General features: G+C 45.7%; 1 protein-coding gene across 2 annotated transcripts in view; it reads right to left on the reverse strand.

Moving 5' to 3' along the window:
• Positions 1–13,367, reverse strand: part of LOC132398992 (ankyrin-repeat and fibronectin type III domain-containing 1-like) — a 755,630-nt gene that overhangs the window by 158,081 nt on the left and 584,182 nt on the right. For both annotated transcript variants that reach the window (XM_059978830.1, XM_059978831.1), the window contains one exon: positions 1,320–1,433. In XM_059978830.1, coding sequence (XP_059834813.1) covers positions 1,320–1,433 — 114 coding nt within the window. The remainder of the gene's footprint in view (positions 1–1,319; positions 1,434–13,367) is intronic.

The following is a 13,367-nucleotide window of genomic DNA, read 5'->3' on the forward strand; positions in this document are numbered from 1 at the left end:
CATTCTGGCACTGTGTCTGAATTGAGAAATATACAGCGGTGCTGGTTATAAAGTCCTGGAGCGAGTTGAGTAACTGGCAGGAAAAGTTTGTACTCAACAATATCTTGCTGGCTCGGTACCAGAAATTCCAAAGCCAGGAAAGGCTCCATCGGTCCTGCAGAACTTCCAGGCCGTAAGAGGTTGAGATGTCTCAACAGATGCTTCGGCTCCTACACCGAACGAGAGTCACAACGATAAAGGTGGAAGAACCACAGTGGGAGAATAATGGCTTTTGTCTCCAGTTTTTAGAGCAAATTGGCTCCCTGGCGAGTTGCCAGCGGCCGCAGCTGGGTGCTATGCGGTTAGCTGTCAACAAACCAGTCCAAGCTGGCAGAAAAACTCCAAACGAAGCTTCCACGCTAACCCAGCCACTCACTTGGATGTCCAAGAGACATTTCGAACCACCTCCAAAGGTCCTCACGAACTTTATGCAGTAGTTTTCCCTCGATTTCTCCCAGCTCAATCAGAACAGCTCCACATTGTGTCTGACCTCAGAAGTGTGTGATTGGATGGTGTGGAGGGAGGTTCACTCTGTTTCTGACTCCAGAAATGTATGTGATGGAACAGAGGGAACTTTCATCTGTGTCTGAACCTAACAGTGTGTGATGGTATGGTGTAGAGGGAGTTGCCTTCTGTTTCTGACCCCAGGTGTGTGTGTGATGGGGCAATTTGAAGGAAACTTCACTCTGTGTCTGACCCCAGGAGTGTATGATGGGATGGTGCAGAGGGAGCTTTTCTCAGTGTCTGACCCTGGTGTATATAATGGGGTGGTGCAAAGGAAGCTTCTTTTTGAGTGTGCCAGTTTCCTAATTAAAAAGATAACTTAATCAGAGAAATTATGTGAGTGCTGAGTTGGTATTTGATGACAGATTCAGTGTCCTCTGCTTCATCACTTCACAGTAACTTGAAATTAATTGTCAGGAAAAATCTACAAAATGAGTCCCACAGATCCTGGAAATCTGAACGTTCTAGGAACACTCAGTGAGTAAGGCAGCATGTGTGGACAGTGAAGCAGAGTTCTATGTCAGTTTCTCTCTCCTCAGATGCTGCCTGAGCTGCTGAGTGCTTCCAACACTTTATGTTCTATCTGATGAAGATGTTTAATTGGCCAACGTTTGACCCAATCTCCTTACACTCTTGGGACAGAGTCAGTGGGTGTGATTAAAGCTCCTCCCCCCATAAAGGCATGTGAGGAGTAGATCACAGACTGCAATTGGATACCAGAAGGTGTTGGTTTTGATCCCTGAGCCTGAATGTCACGCCACCAACCCATAGCTCACCTTTGTATTTTGTAACCACTGCAGAATTGACACTCAAAGGTTCCTGGAAGGTCACCTGTATGGAGGTGCTGCCTGCAACGGATAACCAGACCTGAACTGGAGCATCTGGGACCCCTGTAGGTTCAACACAAAGCCCGAGGTTAGAAATTACAATTAAATGAGTTCTGTGGAAGGTGAATGAGATCTTCCCTGGTCCACTGCAGAGAAGGTTGATATGAGTGTACCATTGAGAGTGGTCTCACCAAAGCATGAACAAGAAATCACAAACAAGAGAAAATCTGCAGATGCTAGAAATCCAAGCAACACACACAAAATGCTGGAGGAACTCAGCAGGCCAGATAGCATCTATGGAAAAGAGTACAGTTGACGTTTTGTGTTGAGACCCTTCAGCAGGACTGGAGATAAAAAGATGAGGAGTCGGAGTTAAAAGGTGGGGGGAGGAAAGGGAGAATCGCCAGGTGATAGGTGAAACTGGGAGGGGTGGGGAAAGGGTGAAGTAAAGAGCTGGGAAGTTGATTGGAGAAAGAGATACAGATTGGAAAATGGGAGAAGAGGACAGAAAGACAGTAAAAGGGGGAGAAGCACCAGAGGTAAGTGAAGAGCAGGCAAGGATAATTTGAGAGAGGGAAAGGGGGATGGGGAATGGAGGAGGGGGGAGGAAGTACTAGACCAGTCAGGCAGCATCCGTAGAGAGAGAATTACTAAGTTAGTGTTGCGTGCGACTGACCTTTCATCAGACGCACTCAGTTATCTGGAATTATAGAATTTCACACTGGAGCTGAGCTTACATTGGACTTGTAGATAACATGCAGGAGTTTCAAGACAAGGCAGGGTGGAAATGAGGTCAAGTAGAGTGGCCAGCATCTAGGACATCATTATCACTCATGTGAACCAGACGTGTTCAGTGAATGATGCCTGTCGTGCTGAGGAGACCACACAGTGCAATACAGGAGAACGGAGGAGGCATATGTGAACTAGGAGAGACTGTGGGGGTCTCTGGATGGTGGGACAGAAGCTAGCAAAAATCAGCTGTTGTATCTTCTGCAGTTACTGTGGAATGAGTTGTAAGGAATGGGGGGGGGGGGGCTTTGGTTGGTGGGGAAGCACAGAGCAGTTGGAATGATCACCCCGCAAAGCTGGAGAGAGTGGGACATCGACATGTATCTTGAACTTTTCCCTCTGTGTGATTTGGCGCATGGAAGTCCAATTCCTACTGCCTCTTGCAGTCCGATACAAGACTGTACCTACCACCTCTTGCAGTTCCAGCACCATCTTATCTCCTGTTACATTCCATCATTTATCTCTTAATGCTATAGCTCAGGGTCATTGTCCGAGATCTACCTTATCTTGGACATCCCGTCTCTTCTGTCCAACCGTCCTGCATGTGGTAAGACTGTGGAGCAGTCTCGATGGACCAAATGGCCTATGTCTTATGGTGTTATGATCCCTCACAGAGCTCCTGGCCTGAGCTGCCTCTTCAGGCAGAGACCTTGCTCTTAGGTAGAGCTCAAGATGCTCTCAGCAAACCCTCCAAATCCCCTCATGCACAGGAGGGTAAGCTGAGACACAAAGACAGTGTCATCATTTCTGCTGATGTGAGTTGAGGGGAGAGATTGAAACGCTGGGTTGTGAGTTGAGCGGAGAGGTTGAGGGGCTGGGTTATGTGTTGTGTGCAGAGGTTGAGGGGTCAGGTTGTGACTTGAGAGGAGAGGTTGAGGGGCTGGGTTATGTGTTGTGTGGAGAGGTTAAGGGGTGAGGTTGTGAGTTGAGAGGAGAGGTTGAGGGGCTGGGTTATGTGTTGTGTGGAGAGGTTAAGGGGTGAGGTTGTGAGTTGAGGGGTTGGGTTGTGAGTTGAGAGGAGAGGTTGAGGGGAGTGGTTGAGTGGTTGGTTGTGGGTGGAGGGGAGAGGTTGAGGGGCTGGGTTGTGGGTTGAGGGGAGTGGTTAAGAGACTGGGTTTTGAGTTGAGGGGAGAGGTTGAGGGGAGTGGTTGAGTGGTTGGTTGTGGGTGGAGGGGAGAGGTTGAGGGGCTGGGTTGTGGGTTGAGGGGAGTGGTTAAGAGACTGGGTTGTGAGTTGAGGGGAGAGGTTGAGGGGAGTGGTTGAGTGGTTGGTTGTGGGTGGAGGGGAGAGGTTGAGGGGCTGGGTTGTGGGTTGAGGGGAGGTTGTGGGGTTAGGTTGTCAATGGAGGGGAGTGGTTGTGGGGCTGTGTTATGAGTTGAAGGGAGAGTTTAAGAAGCTGGGTTGTGAGTTGAGGGGAGAGGTTGAGGGGAGTGGTTGAGTGGTTGGTTGTGGGTGGAGGGGAGAGGTTGAGGGGCTGGGTTGTGGGTTGAGGGGAGGTTGTGGGGTTAGGTTGTCAATGGAGGGGAGTGGTTGTGGGGCTGTGTTATGAGTTGAAGGGAGAGTTTAAGAAGCTGGGTTGTGGGCTGAGGGGAGTGGTTGAGGGGTTGGGTTGTGAGTTGAGAGGAGTGGTTGAGGGGAGTGGTTGAGTAGTTGATTGTGGGTGGAGGGGAGAGGTTAAGGGGAGAGTTTAAGGGACTGGGCTGTGGGGAGAGGTTGAGGGTCTGGGTTGTAGGGAGGAGAGGTTGGGCAGGCTGGGAGTTTGTTCATTGGAGCAGTGATTGAGGGGTGACCTTGCTACAGCATATAAAATCATAAGGAACACGTACAGAGCAGGTTTATTTATTTAATTATTTAGCAATACCGTACAGTACAGACCTTTCCGACGCAATGAGCCGTAACTTACCTATTTAAACCTAGCCTAATTAAAGGACAGTTCTCAGTGACTAATTAACCCTCTAACCAGTACCAAATGTGGGAGGAAAGCGAAGCACCCAAAGGAAACCCACACACCCATGGGAAAAATGGACAAACCTTCTCATGCCAGAATTGAACTCTGCACTCTGACGCCCAGACTATAATACATTTGCAATAACTGCTATGCTACTGTAGTAACTCATTGTGCAAATGCATACAATCTTTGTCCCAGAGGAATGGCATCGAGAACCAGAGGACGTGGGTTTATGGTGGAAGAGGAGTACGTTGATGGGAACCTGAGAGGTAACTTTTTCAACCAGAGGGTGGTCAGTACGTGAACAATATTTAAAAGACGCTTGAACAAACACGTACACAGATAAGAAAGGTTCTCAGGAACATAGGCCAAATGTTGTGCAGATGGCACAAGTTTAGATGGGCCTATTGGTGAGCAAGGGCCTCTTCTGTGCTTTAAAGATTAAGAGCTAATAAGAGAAGTCAAAGCCAACATAAAAGCCAAAGAGAGAACATGTAACATTGCAAAGATTAATGGGAAATTATAGGATTAGGAAGTTTTTCCAAACCAAAGAAAGACTACTAAAAAATCATCAAGAGGGTAAAGATAGAATATGAAAACATGTTAGCCAGTAATATTAAAGAGGATACCAAAAGTTTCTTCAGATACACAAAGTGTAAAAGAGAGGTGAGGGTGGATATTGGACTGCAGGAATACAATGCTGGAGGGGTATAATGGGGGACAACAAAACAGCGGATGAACTGAATGAGTGTTTTATGTCAATCTTCACTATGGAAGGCAATCGCAGTGTGATGGAAGCTCCAGGTGCCATCGATCATGAAGTGTGTGGTTACCATAACTCAAGAGAAGGTTCTTGGAGAAACTGAAAAGGCTGAAGGTAGGCAAGTCACCTGGCCCAGATGATGCACAGCCCACAGTTCTGAAAGAGGTGACCAAAGTAATTGTGGAGGCATTGGTGATGATCTTTCAAGAACACTAGAGTCTGGGATGGTTCCAGAAAACTGGAAAATTGCAAATGTCACTCCACCCTTCAAAAAAGGGGTAGAAAAAGGGAAACTATAGGCCAGTTACATAGAAACATAGAAAATAGGTGCAGGAGTAGGCCATTCAGCCCTTCGAGCCCGCACCATCATTCAGTATGATCATGGCTGATCATCCAACTCAGAACCCTGTACCTGCTTTCTCTCCACACCCCTGATCCCTTTAGCCACAAGGGCCATATCTAACTTCCTCTTAAATATAGCCAATGAACCAGCCTCAACTGTTTCCTGTGGCAGAGAATTCCACAGATTCACCACTCTCTGTGTGAAGAAGTTTTTCCTCATCTCGGTCCTAAAAGGCTTCCCCTTTATCCTTAAACTGTGACCCCTCGTTCTGGACTTCCTCAACATTGGAAACAATCGCCTTGCATCTAGCCTGTCCAATCCCTTTAGAATTTTATATGTTTCAATAAGATCCCCCCTCAATCTTCTAAATTCCAGTGAATATAAGCCTAGTTGATCTAGTCTTTCTTCATATGAAAGTCCTGCCATCCCAGGAATCAATCTGGTGAACCTTCTCTGTACTCCCTCTATGGCAAGAATGTCTTTCCTCAGATTAGGGGACCAAAACTGCACACAATACTCTAGGTGCAGTCTCACCAAGGCCTTGTACAACTGCAGTAGAACCTCCCTGCTCCTGTACTCAAATCCTTTTGCTATGACTGCCAACATACCATTTGCTTTTTTCACCGCCTGCTGTACCTGCATGCCCACGCTCAATGACTGGTGTACAATGACACCCAGGTCTCATTGCATCTCCCCTTTTCCTAATTGGCCACCGTTCAGATAATAATCTGTTTTCCTGTTCTTGCAACCAAAGTGATTAAATTGCATCTGCCATGAATTTGCCCACTCACCTAACCTATCCAAGTCACCCTGCATCCTCTTAGCATCCTCCTCACAGCTAACACCGCCACCCAGCTTTGTGTCATCCGCAAACTTGGAGATGCTGCATTTAATTCCCTCGTCTAAATCATTAATATATATTGTAAACAACTGGGGTCCCAGCACTGAGCCTTGCGGTACCCCACTAGTCACTGCCTGCCATTTTGAAAAGGTCCCGTTTACTCCCACTCTTTGCTTCATGCCTGCCAACCAATTCTCTATCCACATCAATACCATACCACAATACTATGTGCTTTAAGTTTGCACACTAATCTCCTGTGTGGGACCTTGTCAAAAGCCTTTTGAAAATCTAAATATACCACATCCACTGGCTCTCCCCTATCCACTCTACTAGTTACATCTTCAAAAAATTCTATAAGATTCGTCAGACATGATTTTCCTTTCACAAATCCATGCTGACTTTGTCCGATGATTTCACCTCTTTCCAAATGTGCTGTTATCACATCTTTGATAACCGACTCTAGCATTTTCCCCACCATTGATGTCAGACTCACCGGTCTATATTTCCCCGGTATCTCTCTCCCTCCTTTTTTAAAAAGTGGGGTTACATTAGCCACCCTCCAATCCTCAGGAACTAATCCAGAATCTAAGGAGTTTTGAAAAATTATCACTAATGCATCCACTATTTCTTGGGCTACTTCCTTAAGCACTCTGGGATGCAGACCATCTGGCCCTGGGGATTTATCTGACTTTAATCCCTTCAATTTACCTAACACCACTTCCCTACTAACATGTATTTCCCTCAGTTCCTCCATCTCACTGGACCCTCGGTCCTTTACTATTTCCGGAACATTATTTATGTCCTCCTTAGTGAAGACAGAACCAAAGTAGTTATTCAATTGGTCGGCCATGTCCTTGTTCCCTATGATCAATTCACCTGTTTCTGACTGTAAAGGACCTACATTTGTCTTGACCAATCTTTTTCTTTTCACGCTTTCAGCCTGTCCGAAAGTGGCCTGGTTGAGGGAAGTATCTGGTGTGAGAAGTGCTAGTCTTTGGCTCGAGAGTCTTCGGCGAGGAGGCTGAGGGAGGAGACTACGCCAGGGTGAAGACATGACCACTAAGCTGATTCAGTGTGCTATGTGCATGATGTGGGAGGTCAGGGACACTGATGGTGCCCCTGGCTGCTACAGCTGTGGAAAATGTGTCCAGATTCAGCTTCTGAAGGAGCATGTTGCAGTACTGAAGAAAGAACGGGATGACCTCAGGTTTATCTGCGAAAACGAGAGTTTTCTGGACAGGACCTACAGTGAGGTCATTACACCGAGGATACTGGAAGAGAGAAAGGGGGCGACGATGAGGACGGAAAGGATGCTTGAAGTACAGGAGACCCTAGCGGATGTACCTCTCGTAAACAGGTTCGCCTTCTTGGAAGCTGTCAGGACAGAAGATACTGCCAGTCTGAGAGGTGGACAGGTCTGTGAGTCGAAAATTGGTGCAGAAACAGAGCCGAGGAGTCAGACATCAGGAAGAGCCGTGGTAGTGGGGGACTCCATAGTGAGAGGTACAGTAGGAGGTTTCTGCGGCAACAGGCGAGATTTAAGGATGGTATGTTGCCTCCCTGGTGCTAGGATCCAGGACATCATGGACCGATTGCAGGGAACCTCAAGGGTGAAGGTGGACAGCCGGAAGTGGTAGTGCATGTCGGCACAAATGACATCGGGAAGAAGAGGAAGGACATTCTGCAGCGGGACTTCAGAGAACTCGGAAGAAGGCTGAAAAGCAGGACTTCCAGGGTGGTTATCTCTGGTTTGCTTCCAGTTCCTCGTGCTGGAGAGGGCAGGAACAGGGAGATAATGGATCTGAATGTGTGGCTGAGGAACTGGTGCAGAAAGCAAGGATTTACATTCTTGGACCACTGGGATCTGTTTTGGGGTAGGGATGAATTTTACAAAAGGGACAGGTTGCACCTTAATAGGCGGGGGACCAGCATTCTGGCAGGCGGGTTTGCCACTGCAACACGGATGTGTTTAAACTAAGTAGTGGGGGGGAGGGGATGAACTGGAAATATAAAGATGGAGTTAAAGGGAAAGTGAAAATAAGAAAAGTTAAAAAGGACAACAGAATCAATGAAGTAGAAAGCTCAAGAAGAGATCATACGGTATGGCCAAGTGAAATAGGAATTGATATGAAAGGAGAGGGGAGTAACGAATTAAAAGTATAATATATGAATGCACGAAGTATAAGGAATAAAGTAGATGAGCTTGAGGCTCAGCTGGAAATTGGCAAGTACGATGTTGTGGGAATAACAGAGACATGGCTTCAAGCGGACAGGGCCTGGGAAATGAATATTCAAGGATATACGTCTTATCAAAAGAATAGACTGACTGGCAGAGGGGGTGGGGTGGCTCTGTTGGTGAGGAATGATATACAGTCCCTTGCTGGGGGGGACATAGGATCAGGGAATGTAGAGTCAGTATGGATAGAGCTGAGAAATTCTAAGGGTAGAAAGACCCTAATGGGAGTTATCTACAGGCCCCCAAACAGCAGTCTGGATGTAGGGTCTAAGTTGAATGAAGAGTTAAAATTGGCATGTCGCAAAGGTAATGATACAGTTGTCATGGGGGATTTCAACATGCAGGTAGACTGGGAGAATCAGAATGGTATTGGACCCCAAGAAAGGGAGTTTGTGGAGTGCCTCCGAGATGGATTCTTAGAACAGCTTGTACTGGAGCCTACCAGGGAGAAGGCAATTCTAGATTTAGTGTTGTGCAATGAACCGGATTTGATCAGGGACCTCGAGGTAAAGGAGCCATTAGGAGGTAGTGACCATAATATGATATGTTTTAACCTACAATTTGAGAAGGAGAAGGGAAAATCGAATGTGTCAGTATTACAGTTGAACAAAGGGAACTATGGAGCAATGAGGGAGGAGCTGGCCAAAGTGCGATGGAACAAAACCCTAGCAGGGAAGACAGTGGAACAACAATGGCAGGTAGTTTTGGGAATAATGCAGAAGGTGCAGGATCAGTTCATTCCAAAGAGGAAGAAAGATCCTAAGGGGAGTAAAGGGGAGCCATGGCTGATGAGGGAAGGGCAGTAAAGGGCAGTATAAAAATAAAAGAGAAGTATAACATAGCAAAGATGAGCGGGAAACTAGAGAACTGGGAAGCTTTTAAAGAGCAACAGAAGATAACAAAAAAGGCAATACGCCAAGAAAAAATTAGGTACAAAGGTAAACTAGCCAAGAATATAAAGGAGGATAGTAAAAGCTTCTTTAGGTATGTGAATAGCAAAAAAATAGTTAAGACCAAAATTGGACCATTGAAGACAGAAACGGGTGAATTTATTATGGGGAACAAGGAAATGGCAGATGAGTTGAACAAGTACTTTGGATCTGTCTTCACTAGGGAAGACACAAACAATCTCCCAGATGTAATAGTGGCCAAAGGAACTAGGGTAAAGGATGAACTGAAGGAAATTTATATTAGGCAAGAAACGGTGTTGGATAGACTGTTGAGTCTGAAGGCTGATAAGTCCCCGGGACCTGATGGTCTGCATCCCAGGGTACTTAATGAGATGGCTCTAGAAATCGTGGATGCATTGGTAATCATTTTCCAATGTTCTATAGATTCAGGAACAGTTTCTGCTGACTGGAGGGTGGCTAATGTTGTCCCACTTTTCAAGAAAGGAGGGAGAGAGAAAACAGGGAATTATAGACCGGTTAGCCTGACGTCAGTGGTGGGAAAGATGCTGGAGTCAATTATAAAAGATGAAATTACAACACATTTGGATAGCAGTAGAAGGATCAGTCCGAGTCAGCATGGATTTATGAAGGGAAAATCATGCTTGACTAATCTTCTGGAGTTTTTTGAGGATGTAACTATGAAAATGGACAAGGGAGAGCCAGTGGATGTAGTGTACCTGGACTTCCAGAAAGCTTTTGATAAAGTCCCACATAGGAGATTAGTGGGCAAAATTAGGGCACATGGTATTGGGGGCAGAGTACTGACATGGATTGAAAATTGGCTGGCTGACAGGAAACAAAGAGTAGCGATTAATGGGTCCCTTTCGGAATGGCAGGCTGTGACCAGTGGGGTACTGCAAGGTTTGGTGCTGGGACCACAGCTGTTTACAATATACATTAATGATTTAGATGAAGAGATTAAAAGTAACATTAGAAAATTTGCTGATGACACAAAGCTGGGTGGCAGTGTGAAATGTCAGGAGGATGTTATGAGAATGCAGGGTGACTTGGACAGGTTCGGTGAGTGGGCAAATGTATGACAGATGCAGTTTAATATAGATAAACGTGAGGTTATCCACTTTGGTGGCAAGAACAGGAAGGCAGATTACTATCTAAATGGAGTCAAGTTAGGAAAAAGGGAAGTACAACAAGATCTAGGTGTTCTTGTACATCAGTCAATGAAAGCAAGCATGCAGGTACAGCAGGCAGTGAAGAAAGCTAACGGCATGCTGGCCTTTATAACAAGAGGAATTGAGTATAGGAGTAAAGAGGTCCTTCTGCAGCTGTACAGGGCCCTGGTGAGACCCCACCTGGAGTACTGTGTGCAGTTTTGGTCTCCAAATTTGAGGAAGGACATTCTTGCTATTGAGGGAGTGCAGCGTAGGTTCACAAGGTTAATTCCCGGAATGGCGGGACTGTCATATGTTGAAAGACTGGAGCCACTGGGCTTGTATACACTGGAATTTAGAAGGATGAGAGGGGATCTGATTGAGACATACAAGTTTATTAAGGGATTGGACACACTGGAGGCAGGAAGCATGTCCAGAACTAGAGGCCACAGTTTAAGAATGAGGGGTAGGCCATATAGAACTGAGATGCAGAAAAACTTTTTCACCCAGAGTGAATTAACTCTCCGGGAATTAATCTTGTGAACCTACGCTGCACTCCTTCATTTCAAGAATTCTAGATTACAAAAGCAAGGATATAATGTTGAAATTTAAGGCCACACTTGGAGTATTTTGAGCAGTTTTGAGCCCCTTATCTTAGAAAGGATGTGCTGCAACTGTAGAGGTTGAGGAAAATGATTCCAGGACTGAACGGCTTGACCAATGTTTCGTGGCTCAGGCCCGTATTTGCTGGAATTCAGACGAATAAGGTGCAACCTCATTGAAATCTATCGAATGCTTACAAGCCTTGATAGAGTGGATACGGAGAGTATGTTTCCTATGGTGCTAAGAGCAGAATAGAGGGGCATCCTTTCAGAACGCAGATGAGGGGAATTTCTTTGGCCAGAGATTGGTGAACCTGTGGAATTTGCTGGCACAGGCAACTGTGGAGGCCAAGAATTTATGTATATTGAAGGAGAGGTTGATAGGTTCATGGTTACTCAGGGAATGAAGGGATATGGGGAGAAGGCAGGAAACTGAAACTGAGAGGAAAATTAGATTGCCCATGATGAAATGGGGGTGCAGACTCAATGGGCGAAATGGCCTAATTCTGCTCCATTACCTTACGATTTTATGGTCTTACAATCCCCGCAGCGCTGGTTGCTGGTGTTGGAATCTGGGCACACTGGTGGAGCCGGGTAAGGCTGGACAGACGCCACACATGGGGTAAGTTTGGGCAGACAGAAAACATGGGGCAAGGCCAGGCAGACAGGATACACTAGGCAGGGCTGGGCAGACAGGACTCACGGGATGGGCATTGACTGGAGTACTGCGCAGATGCAACAGAAGAGTTCCTGTGCAGGTTCAGCAAAGAGCCTTAAAAAACCAATCTCTATAAAAGAGAGTAATCACCTAGCAGAGTGGTAATCGTGGGAGCGATTGTCGTCAGAGGCAAAGCAGTAAGGCTTTGGCTCAACAAGGCATCGGTGAGAACAGGTAGAGTCATGGTAAGTAGGTGTGTTCATTCCTTATTTCTTACTTATCTCGAGAGAGAATGGGGGCATGTCTCCAGAGCCAGTGTTCTGTTCTGGGTCAGATATGTTCCACAGAGGAAGAAGTTTTCAAATGCCAGCAATAGGCAACCATGGCTGACAAAGGAAGTTAAGGATTACATAAAAGCCAAGGAAAGGGCATATAAGTTAGCAAAAGTGAATAGGAAGTTAGATGATTGGTAAACTTTTAAAATCAAACAAAAGGCAACTGAAAAAGTTGTAAGAGGGTAAAAGATTAAATATGAGGACAAACTAGCCAATAATATAAAGGAGGATACCAATAGTTTTTTTAGTTATATAAAGACTAAAATGGAGGTGAGAGTTGATATTGGACCACTGGAAAATGATGTTGGTGAGATAGTAATGGGGGTCAAAGGAACGGTAGATGAACTTAATGGGTATTTTGGAAGACACTAGCAGCATGCCTGAGGTCCACGAATGTCAGGGAGCAGGAGTGAGTCCATTGCTATTACAAAGGGAAAAGTGCTAAGCAAACTCCAAGGCAGTGGATGTTGTCTACATGGACTTCAGTAAGGCCTTTGACAAAGTCCCGCATGGGAGGTTAGTTAGGAAGATTCAGTCGCTAGGTACACATGGTGAGATAGTAAATTGGATTAGACATTGACTCAATGGGAGAAGTCAGAGAGTGGTAGTGGAGGATTGCTACTCTGAGTGGAGGCCTGTGACTAGTGGTGTGCCACAGGGATCAGTGCTGGGTCCATTGTTATTTGTCATCTATATCAATGATCTGGATGATAATGTGGTAAATTGGATCAGCAAATTTGCTGATGATACAAAGATTGGAGGTGTAGTGGACAGTGAGGAAGGTTTTCAAAGCTTGCAGAGGGATTTGGACCAGCTGGAAAAATGGGCTGAAAAATGGCAGATGGAGTTTAATACAGACAAGTGTGAGGTATTGCACTTTGGAAGGAAAAACCAAAGTAGAACATACAAGGTCGATGGTAGGGCACTGAGGAGTGCAGTAGAACAGAGGGATCTGGGAATACAGACACAACATTCCCTAAAGGTGGCATCACAGGTAGATAGGGTAGTAAAGAGAGCTTTTGGTACATTGGCCTTTATTAATTAAAGTATTGAGTATAAGAGTTGGAATGTTATGGTGAGGTTGTATAAGACATTGGTGAGGTCGAATTTGGAGTATTGTGTGCAGTTTGGGTCACCAAATTACAGGGAGGATATTAATAAGGTTGAAAGAGTGCAGAGAAGGTTTATGAGGATGTTGCCAGGACTTGAGAAACTGAGTTACAGAGAAAGGTTGAATATTCCCTGGAGCATAGAAGAATGAGGGGAGATTTGATAGAGGTATATAAAATTATGATGGGTATAGATAGAATGAATGCAAGCAGGCTTTTTCCACTGAGGCTAGGGGAGAAAAAAACCAGAGGACATGGGTTAAGGGTGAAGGGGGAAAAGTTTAAAGGGAACATTGGGAAGTGGGGGGGGGCTT

Source organism: Hypanus sabinus, chromosome 9 (assembly GCF_030144855.1).
Source record: "Hypanus sabinus isolate sHypSab1 chromosome 9, sHypSab1.hap1, whole genome shotgun sequence".
Lineage (NCBI taxonomy): Eukaryota > Metazoa > Chordata > Chondrichthyes > Myliobatiformes > Dasyatidae > Hypanus > Hypanus sabinus.